The 25,379-nt window shown below is 34.0% G+C and overlaps 3 protein-coding genes across 3 annotated transcripts; all 3 read left to right on the top strand.

The window, feature by feature from the left end:
* Positions 1–658: 658 nt before the first annotated feature.
* LOC125065198 (pancreatic lipase-related protein 2-like) lies at positions 659–3,155 on the top strand. The gene is made up of 5 exons (XM_047672702.1): positions 659–695; positions 765–954; positions 1,772–2,166; positions 2,522–2,855; positions 3,093–3,155. The coding sequence occupies exons 1-5, from the start codon at positions 659–661 to the stop codon at positions 3,136–3,138; spliced, it is 1,002 nt and encodes a 333-aa protein (XP_047528658.1). The 3' UTR covers positions 3,139–3,155.
* A 3,671-nt stretch (positions 3,156–6,826) lies between these two features.
* Positions 6,827–8,815, top strand: LOC125072831 (pancreatic lipase-related protein 2-like). The gene is made up of 5 exons (XM_047683568.1): positions 6,827–6,893; positions 6,975–7,164; positions 7,455–7,849; positions 7,970–8,303; positions 8,709–8,815. The coding sequence occupies exons 1-5, from the start codon at positions 6,857–6,859 to the stop codon at positions 8,752–8,754; spliced, it is 1,002 nt and encodes a 333-aa protein (XP_047539524.1). The 5' UTR covers positions 6,827–6,856; the 3' UTR covers positions 8,755–8,815.
* A 10,031-nt stretch (positions 8,816–18,846) lies between these two features.
* LOC125072956 (pancreatic triacylglycerol lipase-like) lies at positions 18,847–21,569 on the top strand. Its single transcript, XM_047683628.1, has 5 exons — positions 18,847–18,884; positions 18,969–19,158; positions 20,281–20,675; positions 20,819–21,152; positions 21,491–21,569. The coding sequence occupies exons 1-5, from the start codon at positions 18,848–18,850 to the stop codon at positions 21,534–21,536; spliced, it is 1,002 nt and encodes a 333-aa protein (XP_047539584.1). The 5' UTR covers position 18,847; the 3' UTR covers positions 21,537–21,569.
* Positions 21,570–25,379: the final 3,810 nt, after the last annotated feature.

The following is a 25,379-nucleotide window of genomic DNA, read 5'->3' as shown; positions in this document are numbered from 1 at the left end:
TCCATAGTGATATAGTTTCCTGACCAGAGTTTCATGTTGTACACAATCAAAGGCTTTGGATAAGTCGCAGAAAATCCCTAAGGCATCCTGCGACCCCTCCCAGGCTTCATAGACATTTCTTATAAGTTCGATACTTGCGTCGGCAGTCGAGTGACCCCTCGTAAATCCAAATTGTTTTCTATGAAGCAGATTGTATCTATTGAAATACGCTAATAATTGATTTAGAATATTTTTTTCAAATATTTTGCTGAGGGTTGGTAGTATTGAGATTGGCCTATAGTTGTTAGGATCTGAAGAGCTACCAGATTTTAATATTGTCATCAGGTCAGGAAATACACAATGTTGAGCACAATCATTGAATATTATTGCAAGATAAGGTTCAATCACGTCAATAATTGAATTAATCACCTTTACAGAAATACCCCATAGATCAGCAGTTTTCTTAATGTCTAATGACTTAAATGTACAAATTATGTCATTGGTGTTTAACATAGTAAAATAGTGCTACAAGTTCCTCGTCGTGTTATCTTAAATTTATACTATTTTACTATTTCCGTCAAATCGGATTAAGCCTAATCAATCAAATTTAATTATTTTTCTTTGATAACCATTGTAATATATACAGTCAAATCTCAAAACGTGCTCAACACCTGAAATCATGAAGCTCTTAACGGTTCTTCTTGCTACTGTAACGTGTAAGTAAAGCCTTCAAAATTCGAAATAAAAATTGATTGCATATGTGCTTAACGTATCCATTTTTCCAGTATGTGCTGGAAGCGCTGTTCCTTTGGTGCCAGGAGACAACAGCCACTATGTTGAAGGAGTAAGCCGCTACATTTGGATGCCAAATGGAGAGAGTGAACCTAAGCTGGTAGATCTTCAGGCCCCAGCAGATCAAATAGAGTTGTTTAATACTAGAAATGGCGCCAACAACGAGTATTGGCTCTATACCAGGTCAGTTTCATCTATAATTGTAATTCTTAATCGTTAGTTGATACGAACTTACACAAACTTATGAAATTTACTACATTAATTAGATTCAAGTATAGATGATATTATTATTATATACATACGTTACTCAATCACGCTTTTTTGGCAACCAACGCTGCCAATAAGCTCTCTTTCACTGATAAGCAGCAGCCCAAACATCGATTTCTATATTTCTCATTTAAAAAATGACTCACTTCTATACAAAATTTGAGCCCTAATTTTATCATCTTAAATTATGTACCCTCAGAAACAGAAGCCTAATCACTGCATTTCGTATTTTTAACATAAAAAATTACCAAGTTTCGTGACAATTAAATCCATTATCTAATAGGATTAATTTTCTAAATCGATTCAACAATTGTTTTTTACTCGTAAGCAGATAAATTTCCTAAATACAGAATACCATGTGTCTAATATCAGATATGACAAATCTCCATATGAAATAAAATTAAAATATTCTGTGTTCAAATATGCTCATAAAATTAAAGGAAAGGATATTTAACGAAAAGTACCAAAAGCAAAACATAATAAATGTTTTTTTTTTGACATGACAAGTAACCTAAACCTAAAATAAATTATACTTCACCACTCTACACACTTTATCGTGCAAATTAAATATTTGTAAATAGAGGAGAAAATTGACAACCTTGTGTTAACTGTAATCTTAAAATTATTATTTCTCTCTTTTGTTTTTTTTATTTTCATAATTTTCTTATAGTTAAAAAGTGCACCTATGATTTGATGTTGTAACTTACAATATGTTGTAATATATTTGTAACAGAAACAACCCAACCAGTCGTCAAGTTTTGGTCCATGGTAACATTAATACCGTACATAGCTCGAACTACCGAGCTAATAGACCTACCAAAGTTATTGTCCACGGGTGGAACAGCAATGGCAACAGTGAAATGAACCCGTTGATCACCTCCGCTTTCCTGGCTGTTCAAGACGTCAATGTGATCGTTTTAGACTGGAACCGTCTTGCTAACAGTTTATATTCAACGGCAGTGCGCGGTGTACCCGATGTTGGAAATCATCTAGGAAACTTCTTAATTTGGCTCTTCAATAACGCCGGTGGTAACTGGAATCAGCTACACTTGGTGGGATTCAGTTTAGGCGCCCATATCGTTGGCAATGCTGGTCGTACTGTCGGAGGTCGTGCTATGCGTATAACAGGTACAACTAACTTTATATTTTACATAGTATATGCTTGAGCATCGAACGTTATTTTACATTGAACTTAAATATATAATTCTATACATTGATTGTATAGTTATGAATGAATATTTTTTCTTTACAATATTTATCGATGAGTCTCTTGCTAGTTTGCCTTGAGTTATGTGATAATATTCTCAAATAACCTTTTTGAAGTCGTTGTTAGCCAAAAAGGGATCAATTTTATTATGATCAGAGAACTAGGGCTGCAAAATGTAATAGAATATACATTTTGCGGCCCTAGTTATATTACACTATACTCTCTTGAGTAATTCTTCTTAAAGTTTAGGTATTCTAAATATTTATGTATTTACAGGTCTAGATCCTGCAGGCCCACAGTGGGGTGGTAACTCCAACGCACTCAATCGTAATTCTGGTATATACGTTGAATCAATCCACACCGATGGTGGTCTTCTGGGTATTTTCGATCCCATCTCTGACGCTGATTTCTATCCCAATGGAGGTAGAAACCCACAACCTGGCTGCCTTATAAGCACCTGTTCCCACAGCCGTGCCCCTCAACTTTTCGCTGCCAGTATAAGATTTAACCACTTTATTGGGAGACAGTGTGCTAATCTTAATGAAGCTCAACTTAACAACTGCGGTGGTAACCAACTTCGTATGGGTAACGCTGACTTAGGAAAACGAGGGTAAGCAATATTATGTACTATTATCGAATACCTCTTGTTGTTTCTTTTTTTTTTTCATTTCGTAAATATTTAATTATTCACATAAAAGGTAAACTTTACATTTTTGAGATTAATATTAAGCATAAAATAATAACAAAAATAAAAACAAACTTTTTGGTTAGTAGTGAGTATATTCCATAAAATAGGATTATTTATTTGATTTAAGGGCTAACATGTTTTATTATATTATTGTTACAGAGCCGGATTCTTCGGTTTGAGAACTGGAAACAACTGGCCTTTCTAAATTGGAAATCAATCTCTGCTTAGTAAATACAATAAATAAAAACTCGAAAATATTAAAATACCTATTACAAACAAAAGATATCGTTTCTTTACCCGAAATTAATATATTTTAGTAATATTGTTATTAAGCAGTTTCTATATTGAATGATATAAAAATATATTATTAGTCACTAAGGTGTTAATTAAGTATTTTAAACTCAAAATAAATTTTAAAAAATAGTAGTCAAAATATTTCATAATTTTTTTATTCACTTTCAACAAAATCACATAACGCTATTACAATACAGTCCAAAATATCAATTGGAAAAAAATGTATACTTTACATGATTGTATAAACAAAGGTAAACCGATTCTTTGCGGTTTTGAATCGAAGCTTAATTTTCGATCTTTCCCACTAATATCAGCAATAGTATCTCACGAATAAGTCGGAACCGTAATAATTGCAGACTTGAAATATGGCAGAGCTGTCTCGTTTATTTCAAAAAAGATAATTACCAACACACCTAATTACAAATTCTAAAAGTTGTTTTGACAAAGATGTTGCTTATATTAAAAGTTTAAAATAATTCAGCTAAAAATTCCGACAATTAATCCCAACTCGACGAATTTCAAGCATGAACTGAACTTCTCCGAATATGATTCTTTTATTTTGGGAATATTTGATATCACTAGGAGCTAAGTGCAGAAAATATGGAAAGATGTAAAGGATGTTACATTATTATTTAAGATATTTCTTTAAGGCTCTCTCCTCGCGTCCAACTCGACTTTAGATGACCAAGGAAAGTCACCACCAAAAATTCCCACAGTGTATGTGTGTGATACCACATTGCTGGAGGTTTAATTCCGACAAAGTGCAGTTCGTAAAGCACTTCTTTCCTTGGACATTCATAAGTCGAGTGGACTTGATGGCATTCCTCAGATGCATGCTACGGACTACTGTTCCCGAGTTGGCACACGTTTTAACGCGTCTTTTCCGGCAATTAAATTTAATTAAATTAGCCCGTCCCCTATAACTGTAAAAGGGGACACTAAAACTGTACAACTCCAAATTCGGCCGCACATGGAATACTGTTTGTACCTCTGGGCGGGTGCTCCCCAGTATCAGCTTATTTCATTTGATCGTATTCAACGCAGAACGCTCGAATAATCGACGATCAAGCCCTTTGCGACCTGCTTGGTTCTTTGGCTTTGTCTAGAGATGTAGGATCACTGTGCATCGTCTAAGGCATTTTCACGGGGAATGTTGCGAGGTATTGTTTGAATTAATCCCAGCTGCTGAATTTCAAGTTCCATCCGAAAATCTAGAAAAAGCAGCTTTCAGCGGTGGTTTTTCGGTGTTGCAGATGTTTATGGGTGGTAGGTGATAGTCACTTTCCATCAGGTGAGCCTTCTGCTCGTTTGGCATCTATAGCATAAAAAAATGTCACCCTTATAATAATTTTAATGTTGATAATTGTCATGAACACAAAGTGAATTTTCAAAACACTGTAAGTGATATTAAAATTTAACCCGACACAAACGTTCATCCTAAATAACAACCCCTTAGGCGATGAATTTCTGAAAAAAAAACATTCACATCTGGCTTTAACTCATGAACATAAGCTTCAAATACTAATCATATTTCTAACATCAGAAACATTCATATATCTAACATCAAAAATAATGAATTTCGACACAATCCTCCATTTAACTACCTGAGGAGATAAATTTCTATAAAAAAAATTTGTGCAAAATTAAAACTTGTTAAAGCCTTGGAGAGAATTTAGCCCAGCGGTAAAAACAACCTACATATTAAATACGTTTGTAACGATGTCCACGTAGCCGGACCAAAATATATTGAACCAACTGACAAAATATATTAGGTACATAAAAACATTGTAGGTATACAATTGTAGATTTAATTGAGTTTGCATATTATAATATTTATTTATAGATAACAAGCTGAACCAACGGCTTCGCGCGTTTAGCTTATTAGCTTATTATTACAGATTACAGATACGAATTAAAACAGATTATAATTTACTAGCGACCCGCTCCGGCTTCGCATGGGTGTAATGCTGATTCTAAATAAATGTACATATATGTCTTACAACGTTCACAGTTTTTCAAATGACATGCTGGAACCATATTGATCTATATTAAATTCACAATGTATTTAAAGTATGTAATTGAATAAGGATTAATGCTGTTTTATGTTTAATTGCTCAAAATAAGCCATTATTTCTCGTAAAAAGTAAAGGATAAAAAATGGTTGTTGTGGGCTATTCCTAAGAGATAGACATATACAAATATGAATTTTTTTGAAGATCTTTTTAGGGTGTACAATATTGTAGTACATTATTTTGATCTATCTCGTAGGGTTCAGCCAGCATTCGCAATGTAAGCTCAGAAAATGTGTTAATTTCGACATCACTTCAGAAACCTGTAAAATTATCAGTTTTTCTCTACTATATTGTGAATGTATTATATATATATATATATATATCCTCTTGAATCAATCTATCTATTAAAAAACCGCATCAAAATCCGTTGTGTAATTTAAAGATCTAAGCATACATAGGGACAGACACCGGTAAGCGACTTTGTTTTATATTAGTAATAAATAATAATGATAATGACGATTATTAAAATAAAAGTAACAGAGTAAAGTATTTGGTCCTTACATGAAATTGGCGTTTTGTACGGGAGGAATATAATTTTTTTTTTTTTTGTAAATATATTTAATTAATCAAAGTATACACCGTTGTTATCTATGCACTTTTGCCCTCTCATAGGTAATTAGCTCATTGAGTCCTTTATGAAAAAACCATGGGGTCGAGAAGCAATAAACTCTTTGAAGGCGGCTTGGACTGCCGCATCGGAGTTGAATTTTTTCCTTGTAAGAATCTGCCGTGAGTCAATTTTCGTTTAGGGCAAGATTTGGGTGGGTCTCCATGGTTCAGCCATTGCGACGAGTGCTTCCAATGATCGTACAGTATCCCCTTTTCATCATAAGTAATGATTCGATTTTTTTTTAAGTTTTTTTTAAGTTCAAGTTTTTTTACTTTCAATATTTGCTTCAAATGAATTAATACAGCCTACAGCTCTCCTTGAAGTGCTTTGTGATAGATCCGCTTCCACAATAACCTTTAATTCTTTATTTTTCACTTTGGTCACCCGCCATCCACGGAGTTGGTTCTGAAGATCGAAATTTCCAGAATGAAAACGTTAAAACTAAAAACGAACCTTTTTTTACTTTTGCGCCACCAACGCCGTACACATAATAAAATTAATCCCTCGAGCTGTTTCTGAAGCACTGATGTCACGGTAGAACTCGTAATCGTAAATATATCGATATTTCATGTTTTCCAATGTGCGGTAAGAATGAGGAAAAAACAAATGAATGACTGTTTTCAAAACTCAAATGTACCAAAATAAAATTATAAATTTGAATTTGGAATTCTTAACTAAAGAGGAGATATTTCAGATCAAAGTACGACAAAATGCTCATTTCATATGTAAGGACATATATATAGTATATTCTTTTGATATCAGTACGAGTGGCTTGTATACATACAATTTTATTGTAACAACCTGGGCGCAACATTATCTCTAACGTAGATTTTTTTCTATTTTCGTCATAAATCGGATTAGACTTAATCAATCACATATAATTGTTTTTTCATTGATAACCGTTATAATAAATACAGAGAGATGTCAATACATAAGACACAGCCACCATGAAACTCCTTACGGTTCTTCTTGCTTCAGTAACATGTTAGTAAAATTTTATATATTATAATAATAAACTGTTCATTTTTTTTGCCTGATGTACTAAATGTTACTTTGTATTATTAGTGTGTGCTGGAGGCGCAATTCCTTCGGTGCCAGGAGACAACAGCCACTATGTCGAAGGAGTGAGCCGCTACATCTGGATGCCAGATGGCGATGGTGTTCCTCATTTGGTAGATCTTCAGGCGCCAGTGGATGAGGCGCAGCTATTGAGCACTAGGAATGGCGCCAACAACCAATATTGGCTCTTTACCAGGTCAGTTTGTATCCACACATAAGTTAACTCTTTGCAATTGATATGACCCGTAAGCTGTATACTGGGCAGCGAAAATACATAAAATATACTATTACTGATTAAAATTAATGCATTGAAAATGTAAATATTTGGGTAAAATGAAAGTTTGGCCTTATAAATATAATGAAAGCTATAAAGATTTTGGCGTTGTATATTAATATATTATTAAAATCGAGCCAGTAGTAAACTATATAGAGTACACTGTTTTATTAGTCTGTCGTATATTTTATGGTTTATTTTATTTGTTTCAGACAAAATCCAACCAGTCGTCAAGTTTTGGTCAATGGTAACATTAATTCTGTACGTAACTCGAACTACCGAGCTAACAGACCCACTAAAGTTATTGTGCACGGATGGAACAACAATGGCAACACCCAAATGAACCCGTTGATCACTTCCGCTTTCCTGGCGGTTCAAGACGTCAATGTGATTGTTGTAGACTGGAACCAACTTGCTAATGGCGCATATACAACGGCAGTGCGCGGTGTGCCTGATGTTGGCAGTCATCTAGGAAACTTTTTGATTTGGCTTTTCAATAACGCTGGTGGTAACTGGAATCAACTACACTTGGTGGGCTTCAGTTTGGGCGCTCATATTGTTGGCAATGCTGGTCGTACTGTCGGAGGTCGAGCTGTCCGTGTCACAGGTACAATTAACTATACATCTTAAGGTCTTGGTAAAAGTAAACGTGAAGATAAGTGCAGATTGATTACGTTGAATATGATCTCTATAAGTTTGAGTATTCTAAAAGGCTGTATATTCACAGGTTTGGATCCTGCTGGCCCACAGTGGGGAGGTAATCCCAACGCACTCAATCGTAATTCAGGCGTATATGTCGAATCTATCCACACCGATGGTCGTCTCCTGGGTATTTTCGATCCTATCTCTAACGCTGATTTCTACCCCAACGGTGGTAGAAACCCACAGCCTGGCTGCCTCATCAGTACCTGTTCCCACGGCCGTGCTACTGAGCTTTTCGCTTCCAGTATAAGGTTTAACCACTTTGTCGGGAGACAATGCAATAATCTTAATGAAGCTCAACTTAGCAGCTGCAATGGTGGACAACTTCGTATGGGTAACGCTGACGTAGGAAAACGAGGGTAAGTGATATAATATTTGAATACCTCTCATTCTTCTTCCCTTTTACGTTGTGGATACGAAATCATTTATTTAAAGTGCTTAATTGAACATTGAAATAAATACATATTAGTAACCAAATGCACATAAAGATCGTTATACACCCGACTAATGAAATCGTGCATGTGTGCTACATTAGCGTCGGTATACTATAGAGTGTACTGTAGAGTACAGAGTAAAGAGTATACTAGAGAGTGGTGCACTAGTTTCTTAATGCTCATCTCGGGATTGTCCCTTCCGCGTATGTTACATGAAATATGGATGCATTTTGAACACGGCTAATAGCGAGTTCAAGCAGTCTAAACTCACCTTAAAATAAAACTATATTTTGAATAGTTATTTAAGTGCATTTTTTTATATTGTTACAGAGCGGGTCTTTTCGGGTTAAGAACTGGAAACAACTGGCCTTTCTAAATAAAGAATTGATACAAACTCTTATAAAAAAACATTAAAATGCCTTTTAAAACAATTTAAATACTTAGTTTTTTTTCACCTTAATTTAAACCTTTACCTTTTTTATAAATACTAGCAAACATTCCCGCTTCCCGCACGAGCTACTTACTAACAAATAAAATTAAGAGTGAGCTTAGCAAGAAGTAGTTATATTAATTTCAAAGCAACTTAACTTTGCGTAAATTATATATTCAGGCGCATTATTCACTCAAATCACGTAACTCTACCGTTATATTCCTTATGTTTTGCTTTTGATGAAAATCATAAAACTTAAGGAATACTAAGATTATCAATAAACCTTTACGCGAAATTATAATCGGTCAAATACAGCTTATAAGCGTAAGTAAAACAGTAGAAAACGCCAAGTTAACTCACTGACTGGATTCCTCTATGGCAACTTGGACTAGTAGTAGACTACAAAGAAGTTAATTTCAACGAAACAATTTCGTGTGCCTCCTCTCCTGTTAGTCCACCACTGCGTGGATAGCAGGATATTTTATTTATAAATATCCAAGTTTGGGGCTCGGCCGATAAAACTAATCTTAAAATACTACAAATAGCAAAAATAATCTTACAAAAACTGTATTTCATTACGGTTTCTATATAATGAAACAATAGTTATGAATATAATAAATAATTATAAATACAACACATGCATTCTAATTCGAAAACCATTATACAAGAAAATACACACAACCATAAGCCTGACTAACAAAAATAAATATTCACAATTAAAACGCTTAAGAAATGCAAATAACATCATTTTACGCTCACCTAGAACTAAATACGGACAAAGAAACATTACATTCGAAGGTGCACAAACTTACACAAACTTCCTAATAATAATAAAGAATGTTAAAACACAAATCATTTAAAAAAAAAAACAACTAAAATTACATATTGTTACCCAATATAAATGAACCACAATCCTATTTTACAAGTCACATCCAGTAACTAATGTTAGCGAGTAACCCTAGTCATGTCATAATTAATTATATCACATTAGGTACACATCAATATTATCATATTACAATCAAAACTATATATTTTACATTATTACGTACTTATAAAATTATTATTGTAATTAGTTGCTTAATAATTGTTAAACTTTAATTAGTACTATTTTATTTGGCATACTATTTAAGACTGCCACAAATACTAATAGCACATACTGTTTTTTTTTAAAAGATTATATTGAGATTATATTTGTTGGAGAATTATTAATAAGTTTGAATTTATTTTGTCATCCTGATCTAATGAAATTACACTAAATATCAATAAATTAACCGTTCATTATGTGACGTATCTCCGTCACTCATTGCGTTGGTATTTATTTGGTTATGGTAGTGCTTCAATTTAAGTAAATTGTTATTCTTAACTACTTTTTATTTTAAAATGTCTTACTGTCAATTGTTGCTATTATTTTATAAAAGGAACTGAATTTTTGTATATGTAAAATTGATTTCTCTGTACGCTTAATATAGATTTAAATTATTATTCATAAGTTAACCAGTTAGTTTGGTTAAGTTAATGTTGTAGCATTATTTTGGAACAATAAACATTTTTAAACTTCTCTCATCGATTATCATCGGTCACAAAATGCAGATCCAATCAAAGACAAAAATCTTTTAATCATTATAGAAATGTTAAACTTGCTTATTTATAGCCAAAAATCTGCCACCGGTTCAGAAATAATTACCTTGCATAGAACAATAAAAAAAAAACGTTAATTGAAACAGCCAAGGGATGATCAGTTATTAATATTCCTATAGAAGATTTTAGACTTGAATATTTTTGAACATTTCCTCAGCGCTATTACGGTTATAGCATAGCATAATATGTTGCTATCAAATATTTGTTGCGGTTTGATGAATGTTGCAGTCGATAAATCAGTATTATGGACCCATGCGGAAGCTGATTTCTATCGATTAATTGCAATGTGAACAAAATGCGAATCAAGGGTTACCTGACAATTTTAAAAAGTTACGTCATTGCTTAAAACGTCAGGCGTAACGGCTAACAATTTAAATTGGTCGTATTATCTTTGTATACAATTGATTGAAATAAACATCGAAATATCAAAATTTGTTTTTATTTCGTTTTTACTATATAATCTGGATGACGAAAGAAATAAATATTAAATTCATTTTTTATCCACAACACTTTGCTTTGCTTTTGATTGCTTCGTAATCATGGTGCCAATACAAAAAGTGTCTAACCGACAACTCGAACTTATACTAGAATCTAATACAAATCTAGCAATAAAGCCTGTATTAATAATCACGATATGAATCTTGTAATCTTATTATAACAAAACCAGCGAAGTACGGTTCCGTAACAATATTATTATTATTTACTTTTTATTAATTTTAAATTTATTATTAAAGTAAGCATACAACTTAGCATTTTGTGAATATTTCAAGTACATATCTGTTACCATTGATATCGAGTAATTCGAGGCGGCTCCCATACAAAAAGTTTTTATTATAGGATCCTGCCTTCAATATTTATTTTATTTTCTTTTTAGTATTTGTTGTTATAGTTGCAACAGAAATATATAATTTGAGATTTTTTTTGTCTAGCTATCGCGGTTCTTGAGATACAGCCTGGTGACAGACAGACGGTCAGACAGCGACGCTTTAGTAATAGGACCCTAATACTAAGGATTTTTACCCTTTCGGTACGGAACCCTATAAACGACACATACCTTCCAAGGAAGGATGTGTAGCTTTGCGAAGTCGGAAACTAGCTGTTTCTAGTTTCCCTTTCCTTCTCCTGTCTTATATTCTATACAAAAAAAATATCTACAAATAATTTAATTTACAAATATATAAACTTACTAGACGTTGAGGGAATAATAGCTCTTACTGTTGCAAAAGGCTTTTCGTATTCAACCTGATGATGGCTACATGAGTGCCATCAATGCACACAATTATCCCCAGAAACCCCAAACGTATCAATGAAGCTGAAAGAAAAAATTAAAGATGAATTAATACATACATCGAAGTAAATGTAACTTCATTAATATTAAAATATTCTATTTACCTCCATTAATAAATAATTGTTAAATTTTTAGTGACTTATATTTAATTTATTTATATTATAAATGTAATATACTAAGTACTGAGAAGAATTTTGGGTATTAATTAATTATTTCCGGGGAATTGAAGGCATTAGTGACATCATCGAGGCAATTAGACTTGCCTGGCTGAGACATGTTATGGAGGTAAGATGAACCTACTCCCCGTTGGTAAGAGCCATTGCTGCAAAAGGCTAGTGGCGCTAGAATCTGAATACAAAAATGGGCAAGACAATATAGGTAGAGAAGCTCAATTTTTTTGCAAAAATATTTGCTATTTGAATAAAAACTAACTTTTAGTTCATTGCGTATTGCAAACGGCCTCTACTCGCTGTATTAAGCTCGTTTATTTAAGTAAGTTACGAGAAAGCATCTTTGCTTAATCGGAATTTTGCAACCCCCACTCTGATCCTGTTATAGAAACGTATAAATTGTCCTAAAAAAGAGTTACTAAGCTTGTGCAAGCGGGTAATTGAAGTAGCAAGTTAATGCTTGTTCCCAGTACTAATATTATGTACGTAACAATTCCTGAAACAATAATTTATGTCTTTGCGAAAATCAACACAAGCGCGCATTTATTGAAAAACATACATATTTTACCTACAGTAATGGCGTTGAAGGTAAATGCACTTTTGATACGTCAACATATTCCAAACAGCTCACTTGCAATGAAGCTTAAAAGCATACAAATCAAAATTAATCAAAACAAGTGTCATCATGATAATAAAATCATTTATTGATACTAAATCAATGATGAATTTGTTATTAAAAATATTTTCGTATGATTAAGTATTAAAATGTTGATTGATATTGATTTCAAAAATATTAACTAATTAAACAATACATAATTACATAGTATAAAACAAAGTCGCTTACCGCTGTCTGTCCCTATGTATACTTAGATCTTTAAAATTACACAACGGATTTTGATGGGATTTTTTTTAATAGATAGATTAATTGATAAGGAAGGTTTATATGTATATTAAATGTACAATATAATAGAGAAATACTGATATTATTAGAAGTTTCTGAAGTGATGTCGCAAATGAACACATTTTTTGCGCTTACATTGCAAACTCTGGCTGAACCCTACGAGATAGATCAAAATAATGTACTACAGTAATGTACACCTTAAAAAGATCTTCAATAAAATCTGCGATTGTATATGTCTGTCTCTTAATGATAACCCACAATAACCATTTCTTATCCTTTATTTTTTACGAGAAATAATGGCTATGGCGAAGCGATTTTAAGCAATACAGCATTAATCCTTTTCCAATTAAGTACCTTAAATAACAGTATGTAATTTAAATGAATATTTTCGAAGATATTACAGATTTAAAGACAAAGCGGTTTGTATTGTCTAATGACTGAAAAACTGTGAACGTTGTAAGACATTCGTTAGTATAATTAGTATCAGCATTGCATCCGTGCGAAGCCGCGGCGGGTCGCTAGTATTAGATAAAAAAAACTACCTTTGTATTTCTAAATATCGCTCAATGACTTGCATTAACAATTTGATTAGATATTATTAGACTTATTTATAATAATTATTTAAAAAAAATTGAACCAAAATTAGAAAAATTTAGTCTTAGGCGATCAGGTTCTATAACAAATTCGTATTACTACAGTTGTAGTAATACTTTATTTATTTTTTTTTTTTTATTCTTTATTGTACAAATAAAACATGTACAGAGGGCGGACTTAACGCTATAACAGCATTTTCTGCCAGCCAACCCAGAATAGTGTAGGAGAGTAGTCAGTAGGGTGTGCACAGAAGTTAAAGAATAATTTTAAAAAATATATACATAGCAATACATGCCTATAAATATATATAATAATAATACAGTACATTTCGATATTATACATAATATACATAAATATGCACAAACATATACATATATAAGTACATATATATATATATATGAATCCAATTATGATAATAGTATTTATGAAAAGACATCACATAGTGTTGACAGACGACAAATAAAATTCTTTTACTTGGCGCTTGAAGGAGTCGCGCGATGGAGCTCTACGAATAGAATCAGGCAAAGTGTTCCAAAGCCGGGCTGCAAAGAGGAAAGAAGAGAAAATTTAGAGGATAAGTAAGTGGGAGCATTAGGGTCGGTAAGAATAGAGTAGAGAAGACATAGAAGCCGAGTATATCTACGTTCCCGTATAGGAATCCAGTGTAACTGTTTCATAAAACGAGAAACGTGGTCGAATTTACGTAAGCTAAAGATAAAGCGAATGCCAGTGTTAAGGAGACGATTAAGTTTATTCAGGTGTTCTTCCGAAAGATCTAGATAACAGGAGTCACCGTAATCAAGAATTGGAACCAAGAGGGTAGTAACAAGCTGGATTTTAGTTTCCATAGGCAAAACATTTTTTAAACGCATTATGGAATGCATAGTGGCGTAAAACCTACGAGAAACTTCTTTAATATGTTCCCCCCAACTGAGTTTACTGTCAATGATAATGCCGAGGTCTTTAACACTACTGCTGAACTCTATTGGTATATTATTATATCGTAAGCTGGGCAGAGTCAGAACATCTAACTTAGCTAACTGTCTCCTGCTGCCTATAATGATGGCTTGACACTTGGATGGATTGACAGTGATACCATATTTAACGGACCAAAGAGAAATGCGGTGGAGATTATCATTTAGGGAGTTAATAGCCGTGGCAAGATCATTGACAGTAGAGTGTTCGTAGAGCTGCAAGTCATCGGCATACAGATGGTAGTGCGAAGTTAAAGTTTTAGTGATGGCGTTTATAAAAACAGAAAATAACAGAGGAGATAATATGCCACCTTGAGGAACGCCGGCACTCACTTCGCACCAATCAGATTGTAGTTGACTAATGCGTGTGGATTGCCGACGCCCTCGAAGATAAGAAGAAAACCATTCAACGGTAGAGTCTGACAAGTTAGCATGGGAAAGAAATGCAAGAAGGAGGTCATGGTCTACTGCACTGAAAGCATTGCTAAAGTCAATTAACACGAGCACTGTGAGTTGCTAGTTTTCCATGGCAATACGAATATCGTCCGTGACCTTTAACAATGCTGTTGTTGTGCTGTGACCTGGGCGAAAGCCCGATTGGAATGGATTGAATAAGTCGCATTTATGAAGGTAGCAAGAGATTTGTTGGTGTGCAATGGACTCCAGGATTTTGGATAAAAAGGAGAGAATTGTTATAGGACGAAAATGAGAAGGTAGCGAAGGATTTGATATTTTAGGGAGTGGGAGAACAAAAGCCTTGCGCCACATCTCAGGAAATGTACTCGTGGTAAAGGAGAATTTTTCGATGTGAGTAATGGAGGGAATTAGAAAATTGAGGATAAGGGTAATCATAATTCGACTTACTCCATCGCAACCAACCGCCTTAGATTTGATCGAAAGAATGGTTTTCTTAACATCATTCTCCGTAATAGGAGAAAAGCTGAAAGGTGGGGAAGTAATTCTAGGCAAGCCATGTATTTCAGAAAGCGTTGAAAGTTTAGTTTGCAAGTCGAGGACTGGAGGTGAAGAGAAGTGAAGATTGAGATTGTTTAAATCCAATTGAGATTGATCAGAGAAAGTTTGAGACTTGCCAATACCGAGGGTATTTAAAAATTTTAAAGCTTCCTCGGGAGAAGATTCACGTATTTTGTCAAAGATATATCGGCGTTTGAGCTTCCTACACAACTGGTTGCAGCGATTCCTTGCAGCTTTATAAGCTGACCAGTTGAGAGCAGAACGGTCCCTCTTATACTTACGGAAGGCTTTGTCCCTCTTGGCTCTCGCTTTTCTTAAATCGTCATTAAACCAAAGGTTTGAAGAATTTTTTATTTTAACAAGTCGTAAAGGCGAGTGTCGGTCGAATAACTCAATTAATTTAGAGCACAGAAAATGCAACTTCTCGTCAATTGACGACAACACCTCTATGTGCGTCCAAGGAATAAGAGTAGCATCGTCCAATAACCTATCGAGATCTAGATTACGGTAGCTTCGCAGCAGCAGCATCTTGGGTTTGGGCTTAGGCGATCTGAATTTAAAGGAGGCGAATATTAGATCGTGGTGTGAGAATTCCGGCGCTGAAAACTGACCAAATTTAGAGACCATGTCGCCATTAGACGTTATAATTAAGTCTAAGAGACTATCAGGACCGACGATTGGGTGGTGTGTTGCAGCGAGCGGTAAAAAAAGCGTTATTGTTGGAGTATCAAAATTAACTTTAAAATAAAAAAGCATAAATAGAACATTACAACTTTAAAACTTATACAAAATTGATTATAATAATTAAATTATGAAACTAAACTTAATTTTTCATTCTTTGTAGGTTAGGTCTAAAGAACAGTCGTGCGCTCCTTAATTTTACTCATTTCCTCAAATCTATGCAGGAGGGACCTGAATACGATTAACAAAGATTAGAATATCCATGATAAAATTGACATTCATAAAAAGATAAAACAATCATTAAAAATTCGGTAATTGTTTTTTTTTTATATATATATTTAGGTTTTCATTCGCATTTTTAATTTAAATTTTCCATGAACACATAATTTCTTAGATCTCGTTGGAGTTTAACAAATTAGAATAGTGAAAAAAAGTATTTAGAAGATGCGTATAAAGCAAGACCGGCTGATGTCGCGGACATCCGTAGAAAGACTTTAGTCCAGCAGTGGATGTCTTCCAGCTGAGATGATGTTGATGATAGAATATACATGTATGATGCTAACTGCTTGCTCTAAATGGGGATACATCAAAGTCAAAAACCTTTATTCAATATAGAAGTGTTACACTTGCTTATTGATAGTCTAAAAACTACCACCGGTGTGGAAATTAAAACCTCAGATCTTAGAAGTACCGGCTAAATAAACTCAGCGTGAGATATTTTTAAATGTAATTTTTTACAACTATTTTTATTTTTCAAACAATAACAATAAATATATTTTCGTTAATTGAAATAGCTGGAGGCGATCATCTCATTCATCTCAGTCACTACAACTGTAGTAAAGCTTATCTACATCATACAGAGCCTTATGTAACTCTTTTGTACTCTTAGTATCCATTCATAATGTTTTCAGTTTTCCTATAGTTAAATAATCTATTTTAAATTGAAATACACGTCATTCACATCTCATAACGGCTTCAAAGGGAAGATTGCTTGTTTCAGTTTCAGTACATATACAAAGTTAGCAAATTCCACTAAAATATATATTTGAATCAACACTATCAACAAAGATTTCATTATTTTTAACAATTAACTCAAAGCTATAAGGTTTATTTAAATTGATTTGTAATGTCTTAGAATTAAACTTGTCCATTATTGCAGCCAAACAATTGTTACTTCATTGTTCATTGTCATTAATTTTATTGACATTAATTAATTATCAAACAGCGTAGTTTTACCAGTAAACAGGATGCAGTCATTTACGATTACATCTGTCATGTCATTGATATAGATAATCAAAAGTTAAGACTAATACTCCACCAAACGTTACTCGAGAACGTTCTAAAGACCGACTACAGTGCATTTAAAAGTAGGATTATTATTTCATCAAGCTAAGAATGTATGAACGTTCATCTATTCTCGCATATCTTCTAAGCTACCTTGATTTGATAGGTAGGTAGCTTATGTAAAAAATTCTGTTAATTTCTTTGCGCAACCTATCCTCTATCAAATCTTCTTACCCCAACGGTTGTTTCAGAGATATCTATAAGCGATAAGACCATCTTTGCACAAGTTTTTTTTTTCTGTTACTCTTAGTTGTCTGTTCTTTTGTTGTGCACTTATATTGAAATAAATATATAAATTCATAATAAGGTATCATCTGAAGCTGGTATTGGTCTCACTAATGAAACTAATGAAATGGCGTATTGGTAAACATGAATGTTTACCAATACGCCATGTTGGGTAAGAAATTCAAGAAGATATATGTATATTAAATTAGAAAGAAAACAACACTTGGATGACAAATAATAGTAAATTAATTAATATGATTTAACCAACCTCACAAAACATCCACTATATCTGTGTTAAATTGAAAAATCAAATAACTTTATTCAAAATTCCACCACTGCTTCGGAAAGAAACACTTCAGGCCTTATAAGAACCGAAGAAATTAATATAAGATATCTACTTATCGTAACTAATATTATAAATTCAAAGGTTTTTTGACGCTTTAATCAGCTAAACTTTTATTATTATAATATGAAATGGCCAACTCATGTTAACTTGTTACCACCGCCCACATTGGCGCTTTAAGACACAGCAATTTCTTGTAAGAAGATATATCTCTTGTACACACTGGCTTACTGACCCTCAAGCCGGAACACAATAAAACTGAGTATTGCCGTTTGAAGTTTAAAGCGGTAAAGTGAAGTGGCGTGAGTAGGTTGTACTTGACCAGACGAGCTTACATGAAACCCTTGGACAAAGTAAACTACTCAACCGATCATCATAAAATTTATCCAACACGTTGTCTGGGGTCCAGAAAAGGACATAGGGCATCTAACTCCCCCCATACGCGGGCGATGCTACGGTTGGAAACTCGTTAGGTTAGGTTCTAAGCTGCCTATAAAAATTTTGATAGTCAGGTCGTTTATTCATTTTAAATATGGTACTAAAACAAAAAAAAATAAACAATATTAAACAAATAGATAGAAAAAAATCTTCATAGATTTTATTTGTTACGCAGACAGCCAATAATATGAAGAAAGATAGAAGAACAAACGAGAAACGAACAAAAACGTTTCACTACGTTTACGTTACCTATTATATAAATCATAACCGTGTAAAGTCGGTATGAGCGACTTATATATCGTATATACATATAATTTAATTGATACAAACTCGTCCCATTATCTTACAGAGACAATTTTCTCTTAGTGACATAAATCGGATTAGATTAAATCAATCAAATATAATTGATTCTTTGTTGATAACCGTTATAATAAATACGGAAAGATGTCAATAGGTAACACAGATACCATGAAACTCTTAACGGTTCTTCTTGCTTCAGTAACATGTTCGTAAAATTTTATTTATATAATAAAGAGAATAAAACTGTTATTTTTTTTGCCTGATGTATTAAATGTATCTGTTTTGATAGTGTGCGCTGGAGGCGCCATTCCTTCGGTGCCAGGAGACAACAGCCACTATGTCGAAGGAGTGAGCCGCTACATCTGGATGCCAGATGGCGAGGGTGTTTCTCATTTGGTAGATCTTCAGGCACCAGTGGATGAGGCGCAGCTATTGAGCACTAGGAATGGTGCCAACAACCAATATTGGCTCTTTACCAGGTCAGTTTGTATCCACACACAAGTGAACTCTTTGCAAGTTATATGGTCCACAAGATAGTGAGTAGCACAAATACATAAAAATTCTACTATTGGTTAAAATCAATGCACTGTCGAGGTAAATATTTGGGTAAAAAGAAGGTTTATAGATATGGAGATTTCGACATTATGAGGAATATAAAGTCATTTTTTTTTTTTGTAAAATTTATTCAATTAATCAAAGAATGCACCGTTGTTGCACTTGCACTTTTACCATCTCATAGGTAGTTCATGATCCCTTTACTAAAAAAACTATATGGTTTGGACCGTATAAAGTTTTATCACTTACCCCGAAGCCAGCAATCTCAAAAGCTACAGCTATCTCTGAAGTGCTTTGTAATGCTTCCATATTAGCAGCCCGTAAATGTCCCACTGCTGGGATAAAGGCCTCCTCTCCCTTTGAGGAGAAGGTTTGGAGCATATTCCACCACGCTGCTCCAATGCGGGTTGGCGGAATACATATGTGGCAGAATTTCGTTAAAATTAGACACATGCAGGTTTCTTCACGATGTTTTCCTTCACCGCCGAGCACGAGATGAATTATAAACACAAATTAAGCACATGAAATTTTCAGTGGTGCCTGCCTGGGTTTGAACCCGAAATCATCGGTTAAGATGCACGCGTTAATTCTTTAATTCTTCTCTTTCCACTTTGGTTTCCGACCGTCCACGGGGTTGATTCTGAAGGTCGAAATTTCCAGAACGAAAACGTTGAAACCAATAACGTACCGTGCCTTTTTTGCGACACCAGCTACGTATACATGAATCCTTCGAGATATTTCGGAAGCACTGGTGCCACGGTACAACTCGTACTTGTAAATATACCGATATTTCATATTTTCCATTGTACGGTAATAAGCGACGCCAAAGAAAAAAATAATAAGGAACAAAGGAATGACTGTTTTCAAAACTCAAATGTGCCAGCTAAATTAATTTATAAATTTGAATTTAGAATTTTTAACCATAGACGAGATATTTCAGATCAAAGTGGCCAGTACGACAAAACACTAATCTCATATGTAAGGACCTAATATTATATAAATCGGTTAGTCTGTCATATTTTTATGGTTTATTTTATTTGTTTCAGGCAAAACCCAACCAGTCGTCAAGTTTTAGTCAATGGTAACATTAATTCTGTACGTAACTCGAACTACCGAGGTAACAGACCCACCAAAGTTATTGTCCATGGTTGGAACAGCAATGGTAACACTCAGATGAACCCGTTGATCACTTCCGCTTTCCTGGCGGTTCAAGACGTCAATGTGATCGTTGTAGACTGGAACCGACTTGCTAACGGCGCATACACAACGGCAGTGCGCGGTGTGCCTGATGTTGGCCTTCATCTAGGAAACTTCTTGATTTGGCTTTTCAATAACGCTGGTGGTAACTGGAATCAACTACACTTGGTTGGCTTCAGTTTAGGGGCCCATGTCGTCGGTAATGCTGGTCGTACTGTCGGAGGTCGAGCTGTCCGTATCACAGGTACAATTAACTTTACATCTTAAAGTCTTTGTAAGAGTTAACGCGAATAAATTGCATATTGATTTGATTGAATACGATTACTAATCTTGATTTCATTCGATATTGTAAAAGTTCGAGTTTTCTAAAAGTTTATATATTCACAGGTTTGGATCCTGCTGGCCCACAATGGGGAGGTAATTCCAACGCACTCAATCGTAATTCAGGTGTATATGTCGAATCTATCCACACCGATGGTCGTCTCCTGGGTATTTTCGACCCTATCTCTAATGCAGATTTTTACCCCAACGGTGGTAGAAACCCACAGCCTGGCTGCCTCATAAGCACCTGTTCCCACACCCGTGCAACTGAACTTTTCGCTGCCAGTGTAAGATTTAATCGCTTTGTTGGGAGACGGTGCAATAATCTTAATGAAGCTCAACTTAGCAGCTGCAATGGTGGCCAACATCGTATGGGTAACGCTGACTTGGGAAAGCGAGGGTAAGTGATATTTCTTCATATCTACGATTACATCTCATCCCATTTAACGCTTAATTGTGCATTGACATAAATAAATATTAGAAACCAAATATACATAAAGATCGTTATACACCCGACTAATGAAATCGCGCATATGTGCTACATTAGCGTCGGTATACTGTAGAGTGTATCCGTGTGTGCACTAGCTTCTTACTGCTCATCTCTGGGTTGTCCCTTCCGCATATGTTAAATGAAATAGCATGCATTTTGAACACAGCTAATAACGAGTTCAAGCAGTCATCGAAGCTCACCTTAAAATAAAATTAAATATTTAAGTGCAATTTTTTATATTGTTACAGAGCGGGTCTTTACGGGTTAAGAACTGGAAACAACTGGCCTTTCTAAATTACGCTTTAGTACAAATTCTTCTTAAAAAACATTAAAATGCCTATTTAAACATTTTATAGAGTTTTTTTTACCTTAATTTAAGCTTTTGTATGAAATATATAATAGGTAGGCGGGCAAATGGGACCTGTTGGTAAGTGGTCACCACCAACCATAGACATGGATGCTGTAAGAAATAATTACCATTCCCTACATTACACCAATGCGCTACCAACCTCGGGAGCTAAGATGTTATGTTCCTTGTGCCTGTAGTTACACTGACTCACTCACCCTTCAAACCGAAACACAACAATATTGTATTGGTGTTTGGCGGTATAATATCTGATGAGTGGGTAGTACATACCCAGACAGGCTTGCACAAAGTCCCGTCCCCAAGAAAATATATACTAGCAACCCATCCCCGCTTCCCACACGTGCTACTTACTAAAAAGAAAATAAAAAGAGCGCTTAGCAAGAAGAAGTTATATTCATTTCAAAGCAACTTAACTTTGCATAAATTATATTTTCAGGCGCATTATTCACTAAAATCACGTAACACTACTGATACATAGAATTAAGATGTAATTAAAATTTCATCTATTATAAATCGACCCACAACAGTGGCGGACTAAGCCCGACAGAGGCCTGGGACGGCAAAGCTGAATGAGGATATGAGAAAAAAAAAATTAATTCACATTTTTAAAGTCTTATTTAGGATTTGATCAGGGGAACGAGGATGCGTTTGGGGGCCCCCAAATACTGAGCCAAATCCGCCCTCCTGTTAGTCCGCCACTTACCCACAATAATATGAAAGTAGGGGTAAGGATGTAAGTTATCCATACCATGGACATGTAACAAAGTTTTCAGAAAAATATCGATTTTCTCAAGTGTCTAACCGACAACTCGATCTCATACTAGAGTTCGCCGAAAATTAACCGGCCATAATTTTGAATCATCACAAAACCTGTGCTCTTGGTCAGCAAGATTCCATGAAAGTATGGTGGGAGTTGGTCAACAAACTGAACGTGATCGGGAATGGAATGATAAAGATCCCAAAAAATTTACAACATGCATCAATTGCATTACTTTATTATAAAAAGTTGTAGTTGTGAATATCGGTTTAATTCATTTGAAGGCACGCTTAAAAAACGAGCATTGTTATAACGACGCCGATTGTTAATGTAACATACATTAACATTTAAAAATAAACTGTTAAGATAACAAATAAAGTTTCTCTAAAATGTGTGTGTTTCATTGTGATGGAAACTGTACCAGTAAACCCGTCAACATCTCCGACATATACATTAAGTTACTAAGCTTGTGCAAACGGGTAATTGAAGTTACAAGTTAACACTTGTTGCGACTTCTTAGTACTAAAACCGTCACACAACACACAACACACACACGTCACAATTTCTGAAAAAAACATTTATGTTTTTGCGTAAATACATAACATTATCAAAAACAATTGAAAATTATTGACTATTGTATAGTAGTGTACGAACTCCTGCAATGTAAAAATTGTATTAATATTGGTTGCATTACTCCTAAAAAAATTATTATATATATTTTATATTTAAATTAAAATGCCATAAGGCACCGTGGAAATAACTAAAATACACTAGGCGAGCCGTGTGAACATCAGTCAATAGTCAATATGTTTAATACGCGAAGGGTGCAAAGCTGAGTCTACTCGCCCATGTGTACATGGGAAACCATTGGAGCTCAGAATATATAGTGATACCAGTGAAATTATAACATCAATGCATCATTTAAAAGTACCTTCATTTTGACACATTTTTATTAACAGTTAACAGCAAGATATTAAAACTGAACCAAGGTACTATTTCAGAGAGAGCATTGTTCACGTCGTCATATAAAAATATTTTTTACAAATTCCAAATTCCGCAGTCTTGAACCTAGACACACAGTAACGTGCCTTCTTAAATTGATCTAATTATTTGAACAGGAGATACACAAGTAACTTTAAAACTGTTTTACTCTTCTACCAACGAACAACCATCATAAGATCATCATAAGAATACACAAAATTCCACTAATTCATTCAAAACGTATTCTTTCGTATTTCTTATGGGCCCAGCCAAAATGATGAATGACCTCCCTGAGCAATAAAATCCAGGAATCTTTAAGGCAAGCGCCGTCCATCTTTGACTCATCAATACTTACTATCAGGTATGATTTATTGAAATTCATAAATATTTTACCTACGGAAATTGCGTTTGGAATATTATATTAATATTATATAAATATTCCAAACAGCTCATTTGCAATGAAACTCTTGTAACTGATATTTACATTGACGTCGAAAAATATGTAACAATCAAAAATAGTCAAAACAAATGTGATCATGATAATAATCTAGCGATACTAAATCGATGATGAATTTGTTATTAAAAATATTTTCGTATGATTAAGTATTAAAATGTTGATTGATGTTGATTTAAAAAAGGAATGACTAATTAAACAATACATATTAGATAGAAAAGAAAAAACATCTACCTTTCTATTTCTAAATATTGCTCAATGATTTGTAATAATAATTTGATTGATATATTTGATATATTACAATTTAATTATAATAATTATGTAAAAAAAAAAATTTAAACCAAAATTAGAATCAGTTAGTCTTACCAGAACACGATACGATATATTATTTACTCAGGCGTTAAGTTTAAATAACATATTCGTATTACCCGGATTGGAGTATCAAAATCTACAATTTAAACATTAGACATAATTAGTTTTATATAAAAATTTTATATAAAATTAATTATAATAATAAATGAAACTAAAATGAAATAATTCTTTTGTAAGTCACTCAACTCTCTAAAACAGTGACCTTCTTAATTTTACTCATTTCCTCAAACCTCCCTCCTGCATACGATTAACAAAGATAAGAATACCCATGATAAAATTCACATTCATAAATAGATAAAACGATCATTAAAAAAAATTCAACGCAGAAATTCGGTAATTGTTTTTTTTATATATTTAGGTTTTCATTCACATATTAATTATAAATAATCTATGAATATATAATTTATTAGATCTCTTTGGAGGTTAGCAAATTAAAATAGTGTAAAAAAGTATTTATAAGGTGCATGGTAGATGCGTATAAAGCAAGACTGGCCGATGGCGCGGACTTCCGTAGGGTAGACTTTAGTCAATAGCCTTTTTCTGTTTGTTTGTTTGCGCTACCTATTCTCTGTCTGAACTTCTTTGAAACCCACGTGATTTTTTTTCTGTTACTCTTAGGTCATCTGTTCTTTCGTTGTCGACTAATATTGAAATTCATAATGACTGCTGTCGTCGGCTGATGTCGATCACTCTAAATTCAGTATGGCACACACTCAAAATCAAAATATACTTTATATATTATTTGCGCATATCAAGTAAAGCTACCACCCGTTCGGAATGCAGATTCTATCGAGAAGAACCGGCAAGAAACTCAGTAGTACACTAAAACACAAGTAGTCATATATTAAAAAATATTCATGTTTAATAATATGCCATGTTGGGTAAAAAATGAAAGAAGATATTTGTATATTAAAGTAGAAAGAAAAACAACACTTTGTAGACTTAATAGTAAATTTATGAGTTTTAAATTTAAAATTAATAAGCAAATAACTTTATTTAAAATTCTGCCACTGATTCAAAGAGAAACACCGCAGGCCTTACATGAACTGAACTTTTTTTTTTATGTACTAGGTAGGCGTACCGGCAAATGGGCCACCTTATGTTAAGTTGTCACTACCGCCCATAGACATTGGCGCTGTTAAAAATATTAACCATCCCTTACTTCGCCACTGCGCCACCAACCTTGGGCACTTAGATGTTATATCC

This window comes from Vanessa atalanta, chromosome 1 (genome assembly GCF_905147765.1).
Source record: "Vanessa atalanta chromosome 1, ilVanAtal1.2, whole genome shotgun sequence".
In the NCBI taxonomy this organism is placed as follows: Eukaryota; Metazoa; Arthropoda; class Insecta; order Lepidoptera; family Nymphalidae; genus Vanessa; species Vanessa atalanta.
This window is presented reverse-complemented; position numbering and strand designations above follow the sequence as displayed.